The sequence below is a fragment of the Hyperolius riggenbachi genome, chromosome 3, assembly GCF_040937935.1.
Source record: "Hyperolius riggenbachi isolate aHypRig1 chromosome 3, aHypRig1.pri, whole genome shotgun sequence".
In the NCBI taxonomy this organism is placed as follows: domain Eukaryota; kingdom Metazoa; phylum Chordata; class Amphibia; order Anura; family Hyperoliidae; genus Hyperolius; species Hyperolius riggenbachi.
In genome coordinates, this window is record NC_090648.1 from 62,196,441 (window position 1) to 62,210,892 (window position 14,452).

The 14,452-nt window shown below is 46.6% G+C and overlaps 1 protein-coding gene across 1 annotated transcript in view; it reads right to left on the bottom strand.

Moving 5' to 3' along the window:
- Nucleotides 1-14,452, bottom strand: part of LOC137562152 (uncharacterized) — a 42,082-nt gene that overhangs the window by 2,008 nt on the left and 25,622 nt on the right. Inside the window, exons 6-8 of the mRNA XM_068273484.1 lie at nt 9,792-9,978; nt 8,262-8,365; nt 6,796-6,964 (exon numbers count right to left, since the gene is read on the bottom strand). Of these exons, the coding sequence (XP_068129585.1) occupies nt 6,796-6,964; nt 8,262-8,365; nt 9,792-9,978 (460 nt within the window). The remainder of the gene's footprint in view (nt 1-6,795; nt 6,965-8,261; nt 8,366-9,791; nt 9,979-14,452) is intronic.

Genomic DNA, 14,452 nt, shown 5'->3' on the forward strand with positions numbered 1-14,452 from the left:
AGCGGCGCACAGATACAGAGCGCACTCGCGTCGGGAGAATAGAGTAAGTGTCCCGCTGCTGCCTGCAGCACCACTGAATTCTAAAGGAGGGAGCCCCAAGGTGAGGGAAGGGGGTAACATCCCCCCTTCCCCACCGCTGTGCACACACTCCCTTTTCTCTTACCGCTGCCACTGGGGACACCTACAGATCTGGCTATCTATACTGGGGGGCACCTGTCACTACCTGAACTGAGGGCACCTGTCACTATTATAGCCAGCTTTTGACCTGAGCGACAGAAGCGGTTGCTTAGGTCACCGGCTTCCAAGGGGGCACTTCTAGCTGGCTAATTAAACTGAGGGCACCTATACCCGATTTCCTGTACTGGGGGCACCTATAGCTGGCTACCTATACTGAGGGAGGGCACCTACTCCTGGCTACCTATACTGAGGGCACCAACCCCTGGCTACCTATGGCAGAGACCTACAACTGACTTCCTATACTAGGGGCACCTGTGCTTGGCTACCTATATTGAGGACACCTACACATGAGATCCTATACTGGGGCCACCTGTGTGGCTGAAAGGAGTAATGGTTAAGGGCTCTGCCTCTGACAGGTGACCAGGGTTCGAACCTCGGCTCTGCCTGTTCAGTAAGCCAGCACCTATTCAGTAGGAGACCTTGGGCAAGTCTCCCTAACACTGCTACTGCCTATAGAGCGCGTCCTAGTGGCTGCAGCTCTGGCGCTTTGAGTCCGCCAGGAGAAAAGCGCGATATAAGTGTTCTGTGTTTGTTTGGTTGGTTGGTTTGTTATACCTGGCTACCCACCTATACTGAGTCTGGGTTATTTTTTTTTTTTATTTTTTTTTTGGGGGGTGCACAGCGGCTATAACACGTGGTGAAAATGGTCGGTGCTGTGCTAACATTCCTAATGGGGGGGGGGGGGTTAACTGTCCCACTGATTGTTTTTATAAATATTCCTGAAAGGTTCTAGCCTTCATTTTTAAGTATATTCAGGATAATGCACACAATCCATCCATTTTGTGGTTATCAATAGTGTTTTTCTATTATAAATATGTGATGTGTCACGGAGATCTGAGCATTTGGCGTGATGTGTCACAACTTCAAAAAGGTTGGAAACCACTGTTCTATGAGGTAACTCAGGAAAAACTGTATTGCATATGGGCCTGTGTGTGCGCGAAGAGGATGGAAAGGGGGGGGGGGGTGGATGCACAAAAATCAGGGCGCTGTGAAACCTAAGGCCGGCCCAGGTCACTACCTAAACTAGGGGCTCCTTTCACTACATACATGGGGGGGGGCTGTCACTGCTTACACTGGGGGGGGGGGGGGCTCTTGTCATACCTGAACTGGGAGACTCCTGTCACTACCTAAACTATCCAGGCCAGCCATCCCAGCATCACCACCAGCCAACTAGCCCAGAATCACTGTCAAAAAGGCCACAGCATCACCACTAGGGATGCATGCTTATATACCATAGCTGGGATTTGAACCCAGGATGCAGTGTGTAGTAGGTAGCTGTCTTACCCTCTAGACCATGAACCACACTACATGGTAAAGCTATCCTAGCATAAACCATACTACCATTATGATCAATGCAATAGAAAAAGTAGCATGATTAAGGATTGGTACTTTTTGAAAAGCATGCTTATATACCATAGCTGGGATTTGAACCCAGGACAGTGTGTAGTAGGTATCTGTCTTGCCCTCTAGACCATCAACCACACTCAGGGCCAGGCCGAGGCAGAGGCTGGAGAGGCTCCAGCCTCAGGGCGCAGTGTAGGAGGGGGTGCACAATTCATTCAGCTGTCATTCCCAATTGTGTTTGAAGCAGAAAGAAATAAGAAAAGGTGATACATGGCAGCAACTGCAAGCCAGATAAGTAGCGATTAAGGTGTTGGGGGGGGGGGGTGGGGGGCCCTGGGGCACCTCTTAGTGTAATAGCAATCAGTGTGTGATGGCTGGGGTGGGAGGAATGGGGGGGTGCACTTTGCTGTCTCAGCCTTGGGTGCTGAAGGACCTTGTCCCACCTCTACATGCTAAAGCTGGCCTAGCACGTACCATACTACCATTATGATCAATTCAATAGATATGCTATGGTATACATGCTTTTCAAAAAGTACAAATCATTAATCATGCTAATTTTTCTATTGAATTGATCATAATGGTAGTATGGTTTATGCTAGGACAGCTTTACCATGTAGTGTGGTTCACGGTCTAGAGGTTAAGACAGCTGCCTACTACACTGCATCCTGGGTTCAAATCCCAGCTATGGTATATAAGCTGTTTTGAAAATCTGCAATTCCCTACTGGATGATAAGAGGATGGATGGATGGATGGATGGATGAATGAGGAGGGAGGGAGGGAGGGAGGGAGAGAGAGACTTCCGACGGAATTCGGCATCACCGTCGGCCAACCCGGCCACAGCATCACCGCCAGCCCGACCACAGCATCACTGCCAGGCCTTTCAGACCACACATCATCCCCAATCCAGTCACAAACAGTATTGCCAGGCACAGCAGCCAGTAGAGGAGAATTCAGAAGCCAGGTGAGAGGTGTCTACCATATTAAGGGGGCATTCTGCCTATTTATGTGAAATGCTGTCTATTTATGTGCCTCATGACTGCTGAATTTGTCTTGTTGGGGGCCTCATGATTGCCAACTGCGAGTTTATGGAAAAAGCTGAATCCTCATGAGATAATAGCATTAAACCTACTTTTTAAGCTTTCTAAAAAAATAAAAAAAAATAAAAAAAAAAAACAGAAAAATAAAACTGGGAGGTTCTAAAAAAAATTAAATACATTTTTCAGGAGTAGGATGAAACTATCTTCAGTTTATTTTCAACTTGGATTTTCCATAATCATGTAGGAGTTAAAACGTTTGTATTTCGTTTAAATTGCTGTTGGCCCAAACTGCAACCCAAAAGTCACTTATCTATCGTACTCTGCCTCCAAAAGGTTCGCTACCACTGTCCTAATCTAATGTCCCACATTGCTAAGTTCATGTAAATTTGTCTCCACCTGTGACCACACCCACACCGATTTTTTGGTGGTGCGCAGTAAGCGCGCCCCACAACGTAACCCCGATGTACCCCCAATTTTCAGCGCAGCACGCATTCACACTAAACCAGGTATGTCAAATCAGTCCTTTGAGGACTGAGGTCCTCACACATTTCTGACAGCTCAAATTGATGGGTCTGAATCAGGAAAGGTGTGATCCATGAGATAGAACACAATCCGCTCTTTGGCCCAGTGCACACTGAGCGGTTTTAGCAGCGATCCGCCACCCGCATCCGCCTGTGAAAACGCTTGGCTAATGCGTTTCAATAGGATGGTGCACACCAGCGGTTTGAGGTTTTTAGCAAACTGCAAACGTGGGTCCTGCTGCATGTTTGCGGTTCGCAGAAGCATTTCTGCCTCAATGTAAAGTATAGGAAAAACACAAACCGCTCTGGAAAACGCTAGATCAGGTTTTCCAGGCGTTTGTTACAGAAGCTGTTCAGTAACAGCTTCACTGTAACAATATTTGTAATTTGCTACACAAAACGCTCCCAAAACGCTAGGCATGTTTAGAAAACGTCTCTAAACATGCCTAGAATCGCTCTGAAATCAGCTCCAAAAACCGCTAAAGTTTTGGCGATCTGCTAGCGGTTTTGGTGTGCACTGGGCCTCTCAGTCCATCCTAAACACTGGCATGGATCTGGCCCTCCAGGCCTGGAGTTCCACACCTGAGCTCTTAATGGGCCAATCAAAACTGAAAGTGTGTACCAGGCTTAAACAGAAAGGTCTCCACAGTGAGGGTAGTGTTCCTGACCCTGAAACCATTCAGAAGGAGAGACTTCAGCCAGACATTCAACTCAACCACAGGATTCTGTTTCAAGAATCGCCTAACGTGTTCTTGCCTCAGAATTAAACCCCTTCCCCACTGCTGGTATGCATATTTATGCCCCTGGAAATTTCTCTCAACCAGGGGGTAGATATGCATACTCCCATTTACCTCACCGCTGCCATTCATTTCTGTTTCAATCCCGCTATTCCATAAGCGGTGAGTGGGAAAAGCTTGTTCCTAATCCCGACCACAGTACCTGTGGTGAATGAAAGCCGTCGTCGGCATTCATTCACAAAGTTAATGTAAAGCAGTTGCACTTAATTTTTTGAGTACTGTAGATCCTACACAGTAAATATTAAGCGTAGCGCTATCTTGTGGCCAAAATGTAAAAAAAAAAAAAACACCTCACGTTTTTAACCCCTTTCACCCTTACTCCATAATTACCAAGGAAAAAAAAAAAAATTAAGAAAATGCATACAGTTAGAGACTTAGTAATATACCCTCATGACATACATATTAAAGTTATTTCTGTAAATAAAAGCTTGTAATTGATATAGTATGGAGAGAACAAAAATAAATAAATAAATAGTTAAAAATACACTTATTTTTATTTCCAAATAATATATCACCATACATTGTACTAGGGACAATTTAAATGTTTTAATAGCCTGGACAATTGGGCAAATAAAATGTGTGGGTTTTATATATCGTAGCACATTCTATTTTAAAACTATAATGGCTAAAAACTGAGAAATAGTGTTTTTTCTATTTTTATAATTCCCTTATAAAATGCATAAAAAAAAAAAAAATTCTTAGCAGAAAGTACAACCCCAAAAAAGCCTAATTTGTGTTTTTTTAAAAGGGGGGGGGGGGGTTGCGAAGAAAAACCTGTGGTTGGGAAGTGGTTACAGAGAAATTCTACTTCATAAACATTGCGTTTGCTTTAATGCTGCTGGGGAAGCATTAGACTCGCTGTAAGGCCCCATTCACACTTAGAAGTGCAAAACGCCTCTGATTTTTGCGGGAATGATTTTTCATGATTTCACGGGGGGGGGGGGAAAATCACTGGACAGTGCAGCGATTTATCCGCGATCGCGTTTAGCGCTTCCATAGCACTGAAACGCCGATTTGCGGCAATTAGCGCCAATCGCCCAAGTAAGAACGGGCCCATAGGGTTTTGTTACATTAGCGCTTTCAAAAGCGCTAGCGTTTTGAGCGTTTTGCCGAAATAGTTAGCAAAACGCTCAAGTGTGAATGGGGCCTAAGTGCTGGAGTTCGAATTCAGCATAGCCGAGTCAAAACACCCAAATGCTCCCGTCTGTCACTGTTCTAGGACCATTATTGCGACAAAATTGTAAAATGTAAAGTACATGTAAACATACAAATAAGAAGTGCATTTCTTCCAGAGTAAAATGAGCCGTAAACTACTTTACTCCTATGTTGCTGTCACTTACAGTAGGTAGTAGAAAGCGGTCAGAACTGACAGACTTTGGACTAGTCCCATCTCCTCATGGGCAATTTTTTTTTTTTTTTTTTTTTTTTTTTTTTTTAAATATAGGTTATCAAAATGTTTGAAAACAAAACAGTGGTCACCAAAAATTGGGTTTGAGAATTTGCATATGGAAAGTACCAGTCCATATAGTACACTATTCAAATAAGGGGGTGCAATGCACTTATCAGTACAGTGGCTCTATCCCAACAGTGCACTTGAAAGAGGATATGACAATCACAGGTGTCCCATAAGAATAAACAGTGTACTGTTCACAGGAATATCTCTCCCAAGTAAAAACAGGAACTCCGTGGTGTGTCAAAGATTTCCCCATATAAGATGAATGTAATGCATTTATTAGACAATATTTCAATCCAAGCATTGCACCTAATGCTGGGTACAAACGATGTGATTTCCCACTCGATCGACTGATCAATTATTTCCAACATGTTTGATCAATACAGCCATCGATTTACTCAAGTATGCAAAAAGCTGTATCGATGAAAACCCAATCGAACATGTCGGAATCTATCGATCCTGCTAATCGACCGGGAAATCGCATCGTGTGTACCCAGCATAATATACACTCACCTAAAAGATTAGGAACACCTGTTCAATTTCTCATTAATACAATTATCTAATCAATCAATGACATGGCAGTTGCTTCAATGCATTTAGGGGTGTGGTCCTGGTCAAGACAATCTCCTAAACTCCAAACTGAATGTCAGAATGGGAAAGAAAGGCGATTTAAGCAATTTTGAGCGTGGCCTGGTGGTTGGTGCCAGAGGGGGCGGTCTGAGTATTTTACAATCTGCTCAGTTACTGAGATTTTCACGCACAACCATTTCTAGGGTTTACAAAGAATGGTGTGAAAAGGGAAAAACATCTGGTATGCTGCAGTCCTGTGGTAAAAAATGCCTTGATGCTAGAGGTCAGAGGAGAATTGGCCAACTGATTCAAGCTGATAGAAGAGCAACGTTGACTGAAATAACCACTCGTTACAACCGAGGCATGCAGCAAAGCATTTGTGAAGCCACAACACGCATAACAGCAGAAGACCCCACCGGGTACCACTCATCTCCTCTACAAATAGGTAAAAAAAGAGGCTACAATTCGTACAAGCTCACCAAAATTGGACAGTTGAAGACTGGAAAAATGTTGCCTGGCCTGATCAGTCTCCATAGAGTCAGAATTTGGCGTAAACAGAATGAGAACACAGATCAGTCATGCCTTGTTACCACTGTGCAGGCAGGTGGTGGTATGGTGTGGGGGGGGATATTATCTTGGCACACTTTAGGCCCCTTAGTGCCAATTGGGTATTGTTTCAATGCCACGGGCTACCTGAGCATTGTTTCTGACCATGTCCATCCCTTCATGACCACCACGTACCCATCCTCTGATGGCTATTTCCAGCAGGATAATGCACGGCAATAAATGGTTCTTACTATGGGCTATTACATGAGGGGTTTCCATGTCTCGTTTACCTTTCAGCAGGAGTTAGATGAAGTGCTCTGTAGATCTCAGCAGAGGTGGGGGTGTGTGGATCCACGTGGCTCCATGGAACATTCCCTGGCGTGGCTCTGGGGCACAGATATGGAGTCATGCTCAGCTTGGAGGGTGCAACATACTGAGGAAGGGGTTGCAGCTCTGGGGCTTCAAAGGAAAAAAAGAAAATAAGCATTTTTCCCAGCATTCACATTGCCTTAAAGGGAACCTGAAGTGTGGAACTACACGTTAGATACTTTCCCAAGCAGAGGTAAGGCTCTGGATCCCATAGAGCTGAACTTTATGATACAAGCTTAAAGTGGGATTATACTTCCAAAACTTACATTTCAGTAACTACTTTTAAAAGGTGGCTAATTATCAACTTGGCAGTCAATAGACCATCCAATTTGATTAAAAAAAAAAAAAAAAAAAAGTTCAGCCAAGTGCATGCCCGATAAACTATGCAACCAATTTTGGGACGAGCATGTCTGACATGCTGCAATACGCGCTGTTGAGGTTGAGTTGGTGTGTAATAGTAAACGGACATATCGGGATGAGCGACAAAACCCCTTTAACCTGCTGAGCGGTCTGGGCGAGCTCAGCTCGTCCAACACCGCCAGAGGCTGCCGCTCAGGCCCTGCTGGGCCGATTTCAACCAAATAAAAAGCAGCACACGCAGCCGGCACTTTGCCAGCCGCGTGTGCTGCCTGATCGCCGCTGCAGCGCGGCGATTCGCCCGCGTGCAGCGGCGAAAGAGGGTCCCCCCAGCCGCCCAAGCCCAGCCGGAACAAATAGTTCCGGCCAGCGCTAAGGGCTGGATCGGAGGCGGCTGACGTCGGCTGACGTCCATGACGTCACTCCGCTCGTCGCCATGGCGACGAGGGAAGCGAAACACGAAGGGCCGCTCATTGCGGCCTTCCGTGTTATCTCTTGCCGCCGGAGGCGATCGGAAGATCGCCTCCGGAGCGCCCTCTAGTGGGCTTTCATGCAGCCAACTTTCAGTTGGCTGCATGAAATGTTTTTTTTTTTATTTAAAAAAAACCCTCCCGCAGCCACCCTGGCGATTTAATCAGAACGCCAGGGTGGTTAAGTATTTGAAAGCATCCCCTGTGTGTAAAAAGGTTTACCTTCACTGCAGAGAGCAGTACAGCCTTGTTTATCTCTGGGTAATCGGCAAATGTGATCATTGCTGGCCAGGACACACTCTGCCCCCCTCCTTTTCTGATGAAGGGGCTCAGCTATTGCCAAGGCAATGTGTCTATTCAGCAGAGGAAGGGGAGGAGGGAGCATAATGAAGACACAGGCAGAGTGTTTGACTGTCAACGATTACATTTGCCAATTAGCCAGAGATAAGCAAGCCTGTGCTGCTTTTCTGCAGTGAACTTTCTTGGACATGGTGACAATACCGCTTTAATGGTTTTCTATAGTCTAGCATTGGTGCTGCACCAATTGGTAATTTTCTTACACGCACTCCTAGGCGACAGGCTGTCACTCCATCCGCTGCTACTGTCCTCGTCTGAAGCCGTATCCTGCTGGCTGCCGCCATGACAATTATGGGACATCTCAGATCTAAGAAGCACAGAGACAGGTTATAATGCACATACCGCTGCAATCAAAACACATCACATAGGTCACATAGAGGTTACTATACAGGACGTTGTGTAGTGTATCAAAAGGAAACTGAAATCACTGCAAAGTGCAGCATTGCCTTATTAAACCAGAAGGTACTTGCAGGTCATCATTTAGAGCACTTGTCCAAAAAGCAGCTTGGCCATTATAGGCTGTCACAAACTCCACCCTCCGTCTGTCTGTTTCTATTCACTCTGGGATTGTAGTCATGCCCTCCAGAGTCTAGCTCAGGCATGGGCAAACTCGGCCCTCCAGCTGTTACGGAACTACAAGTCCCACAATGCATTGCAGGAGTCTGAGTTTGCCCATGCCCGGTCTAGGTCCTAAAGGCTCATACACCCCCCCCCCCCCCCCCCAATGTACAACATGACCAACACGTTGCTTATATGACAAGTATGTACACACATCAAGCAACTAAACCACCAACTCCCTTAAAGAACAACTGAAGTGAGAGGAATATGGAGGCTGCCATATTTATTTCCTTTTAAAACAATACCAGTTGCCTGGAAGCCCTGCTGTTTTATTTGGCTGCAGTAGTGTCTGAATGACACCAGAAACAAGCATGCGGCCAATCTTGTCAGATCTGACAATGTCAGAAACACCTGATCTGCTTCATGCTTGTTCAGGGGCTATGGCTGAAATAGGCAGAGGATCAGCAGGGCTGCCAGGTAACTGGTATAGCTTATAAGGAAATAGATATGGCAGCCTTCACATCACTCCCTTCAGTTGTCCTTTAACTACTATGCATGAAAGCTAAATGACAAACTGCACAACATGTCTGCATTCAAAAAGCAGCAAAGTTGTTCAAAAGACTTGTAAACACGTTCCAACCTGCATGATAGTTGATCAGGTTGATCCACTGGTTGGATCCGGCAAACAACCCGTTATGAGTTGATCGGCTTGTTTGCCAGCTGTACACATGCCCAACTATCTTCCAACAGAATAAGCCTTTCATAGCCTTGTATGGATTTTATGCTGGAAATACACCATGCGTTTTTTAAGGCAGATAGATGGTTCAATAGATTAATTTCCGACATGTCTGATCTCATTTTCGATCGTTTTACTGCACTGATAGAGCGAAGTGAATGGAAATTGATCTTTCTACATTGATTTTTAGATTGAGGACATTCTTCTGAAATATACAAACAAATAGGACTAGCAATTCCAGTACAAAATAATAAGGACCCCTCCAAAGAACATATGCGAAGACAGGAGTAGCACCATTATCCCACCAGTAGGTTTCTCTACGTAGGTGTGGAGAGTAACGGAGAAGTAGGGAAGCTGAAGAAAAGTCCTAGAGATGTGAGCGAAAGTTTAGCAGAGGAGGAATAGTGATTCAGGGAGGTGCTAGGCTGTCACTGATTACCTGCTTGGAGGAGGAGCCAGCCTCAGGACCCGGTACAGCTCAGCGGTGCTCGGGGTTGTGGGGCCAGCAGGCGTCTGGCCTATGTGTGGCTTCCTGCCGTGAGACATGCTGAAGGTGAACTTTTTGGTGTTGCTGGCAGCGCTTGGCGAGTGGTCTGCAGCTGAGAATTCATAATCATCGTTAAAGCCTGTTTCCAGGTGCAGATCCAATACTACATGATGCTCAAATGTTATCTCTTCCATCTTCCATTTGAAATGAGACTCATGCAGCTATAAACCTAGTCTTTATATTTAAAATCACATAAGCAACACCGAGTACAATGCATTTCATGCTCTACAAGAGGGGACGCTACTGACATCTGCATTGCATCATCCAGCTGTTGATACGGTTATTGTGGGAGGTGCCCCTGAATCTGAGAAGATTGTAGCCTGTAGCACTAACAGTCTGTGGTACAGGAAGAGGCCAGGGTCAGTTCTATTTACAGTGGGGCTCCTGGGCAAAAATGTCACCTGAGGTTCCACAAACGGCCCCACCCCTCTTACAGATCCAACCCTCCCACCCTCTCCTCCACCATTAAAGCAGCATTAGGGGCCTCTTTTTTGATGCTGAATTCCCTACACTTCACCCCCCTCCCCCTCCGGCCCCGAGCCACCTACTGTCCCACTCACCCCCCCATCCCAGTATTTTCCCAACTTTATTGTCTCGGGCCCCTGAACAGTTTTTGGCCATGTAGCGACTCACCTATCCCAGCTTTCGCACTCCAGTGTTAGTCCATGGCTGTGTGTGTGTTCCAGACTTCACCCTTGCAGGGTTGCTTCACCTCCGTGACCCTGTGCATGTTATTACGCAATATGCTACCGGGTCACAGAAAATGCAGCTAGCGGGGATGAAGATGGAACGCATAGAGCCAAGAGCTGCACCAGGACAGGTGAGCCGCTACATTGCAGAAAACCTTGCCTAGGTGGAGACCTGGGGGAAGGGGGGTAGCAGCAAGCTAGAGACCTTGGGGCAATTTCCCAGGTTGCCCCTACGGTAGCACCAGCCCTGCCAGTGGCCTCCCGACCAGGTACTACAAGTGTAACACCCTCTGCAGCTAGGCCTAGAAAAAAAACAAACAAAACAAAAAAAACACAACATTTGTGCCAATGGTGGAGCTTTAGGCTAGTTTCACAAAGGAGTGTAGCGGTGTAATGTACATAGAACTCAACCACCAAATATAAGATTTACAGTGGCATGCATGTGCATTATAATGTACGCCAAGCACCAGCTAACCAATGTGAACCTTCATCGACTAGCATTGTGTGCGGCAAAGTGTGATGCTAGCAACGTGCCCATGTTATGCCTTATAACAACGGAATCTTCCATCCCATCACAACTGACTGGGTACGAGCGCTTCATAAACTTTGAATCGCACCATGTTACAGTGCGCTAAACAGTGGCCATTACAATGCAGCATGTTACTGTGAAAGCACCTTTAGGCCCAGTTTTCGTTTGTGGCAGCATCCGTCCCAGAGAGGGACGTCATCAACCCCCCCCCCCCCCTTCCATTGCGAACTCAGAAGCAGCCCATTGATGTCACCCTGAACAGGCATTGCCACACCTCAACACAAAAAAATGCATTTCTTTTACTATGCAATTAAAAGGATAGGTTTGAGTTTTACCAAAAATGGCATACATTTAACCACTTGAGGACCGAAGGCTTACACCCCTCTAGTGACCAGGCTATTTTTTTGCAATTCAGGGCTCTGCACCTTTAATAGGTCACTGCAGAGCCATACAAATTAGAACACAAATGAAACCCCCCCCCCCCCCCCCCCTTTTTTTCTACACACCAGCAGAGCTTTCTGTTGGTGGGCTCTGATCCCTGCTGTAGGCAGTTTTGTTTTTTTAATGAATTACATTTTTGTGGTAGATCGCAGCGCTGTACATTGTAAATCGACAGGAGTTTTGCCGTCTAATAGCGCAATCGCCGCTGTTGGACCGATGTTGGAGCTCCGCTCCGTCATTCAAGCGGGGGTGCAGCAGTTCGGAAGGGGGTTAAAAAATTGCACAGAATTGGGTTGCTTAGCAATGCGCAGGAAATTACCAGGTTTCAACACGACATTGACATTAGGGGAAACAGCGTCGGGGGTCACGTTCGATCATTGGGAAATTGCATGCTGTTCCTGCCGCGCACCCGATTCAACAAGTCGGCACTACATCTTGCAGCATGCGCAATCGATAATGCGACCAATTTTCATCTCAAAATTTGCACCGTCGGTCGGGTATGCACTTGGCAGCACCGATTTTTATCCAATTCGATTATAATCGAATTGGATGGTCGATCGGCCGCCAAGTTGCCTGATCTATGGCCACCTTTCAGTTGTGTTCTGTATTGGGTGGAGCTTTGTAAAGTAACAGATACACAAGTGTTATTCTGCAGCAAGGAGTCAGAACATGTCAGGTCTTGGAAATTTGGATGCCCAGGAAAGCCGATAGTAGAATATCTGTAAAGTCACCAGTATTTCACTATTAAAAAAAAAGTGTAAGGGCCCTTTCACACTAGAGCGATTTGCCGGCGATTTCGGCAAAACGCTCAAGCGCTAGTGCAATGATACCCTATGGGCCCGTTCTAACTTGGGCGATTTGCGTTATTCATTAACGCAAATCACCAAACGCAAACGTGTAGCCTGCACCATTTTCAGGCAATTTCCCAGCGATCGCGTTTCAATGCTATAGAAGCGCTAACCGAAAAAAAATAAATAAATCGCCGCAGTGTCCAGTGGTTTTTTTTGCGTTAATTGCAGAAAAATCACTCCCGCAAAACTTTTGCGCTTTTAGGTGTGAATGGGGCCTAAAGAAGGATTGTAAAAAAAATTGTCGGTATTGAGAGGTAATTTGTGTGCCAAACAAACATCGGGTACTGGATAGTGCCCGCCATCAGGGCCCCAAATTTTCCCTCAATACCGCCTATTGTAGCGCCCAAACTTTCCGCCGCTAGCGGGCGCCCCAACTTCCTGCTTCCATAGAGAATTTTTGGCGACACTCAGTACAAGATTGAGGAGAATTCTCCACAGCAAGGATACAAACAGTAGTAAACAGTGACGAGCAACGGATGAAATACGAATGAGTTTCATTCGAATTTCATCCAGATAATGCAGCCGAGTGGGTGGTGGGGAGGGGGGGGGGGGGGTTTAAACTTACCTAGCAGCCTTCTTTCATCCGTCCCACGGCGTTTCCTGCGCTGCGTTCCAAGCCGTGGTCACATGACTACAAGCACTTCCTCCTTCCAGGTTGAAGGAGGAAGTGTTTGTAGTCAAGTGATCGCTGCTTGGAACGCAGCGCGGGAGGTGCAGTGGGACGGATGAAAGAAGACAGCTCCTGGGCAAGTTTACTCACCCCCCATCCCCCACCCGCTTGGAACGCAGCGCGGGAGGTGCAGTGGGACGGATGAAAGACGACAGCTCCTGGGCAAGTTTACCCACCCCCCTCCCCACCCGCTTGGAATGCAGCGCGGGAGGTGCAGTGTAGTGTTGTCCGGATCATGAACGATTCGGATCTTTGATCCGAATCTATTTTATGAGTCGATCATCCGAATCATCAAAATGAGTGATTCGGATCGCAAAAGGGGCAGGGCCAGAAGCGACACGCCCCTCTCAGCGGGCAGCGGGGTCCTGGAAGCAGAGCTGAGATGGATCGCTCTGTTGGATGGGAGCCTAGCCTTGCAGGGACAGGTAGATGAGAGAGAGGGGGACATGGGTGCCACTGCCAGATATGTGTAGAGCACACATACTGGCTGAAATGTGCTTCTCATTATAGGCTGGCTGTTCCGTAGTTGTGCACAGTGATCACATTGGAAGCTTTTGGCTCAGCACAGCTCAGTAACTTTGCAGGCACTGTGATTGCAGGGCAATATAATCCTCCTGCACTCGGCACTAAACAGCTGCACTTATCTTCTGGGAATGCTTTCCTTCACTGTGTGACGTTTGCATGGAAAGTACACAGATGAGCATATAGGTGAAATATATGTAAAGCATATGATTGCAGCATGTGGGTATTGTGTGCACAAACATTTCTGCTCTCTGCTCCTCCCTCCTCCCTTCTCTGTCCACTCCCTGCCCTCTGTCCATCTTCTCCCCTTCTCTCTGTGTGTCCACCCCCCTCCCCTTCTCCTGTCCCACAGCAGGAAAAGACCTGTCCTGCTAGTCATCTCACCCCCTCCCCGAATGCTTCGGTAGTAAAATGATCCGAGATTCGGATCAAGATCCGGATCTTTTCAATGATCCGATTCGATCATCCGGATCATTGAAAAGATCCGAACTTCCCATCTCTAGTGCAGTGGGACGGATGAAAGACGACAGCTCCTGGGCAAGTTTACCCACCCCCCCTCCCCCACCCGCTCAGCTGCATTAATAATCCGGATTAAAGTCGAATGAAACATTCGTATTTCATCCGTTGCTCATCACTGGTTGTAAAGCCCCATTCACACTGGCAGGATTTTCTTCAGAGTTTCAGCGCTTTTGCTAATCACCAGCAAAGTGCTGCATACAGAAACGAGTCTGATGAAGGCTTATTAGCCAAATGCTTACTCCTTTACTTCTCATAAAATGTACTCTGATTCAAAAACGTCTCACTTTAACTGATAGCTAACACGGTGCAACACTGCTTTACAGTGGTGTACC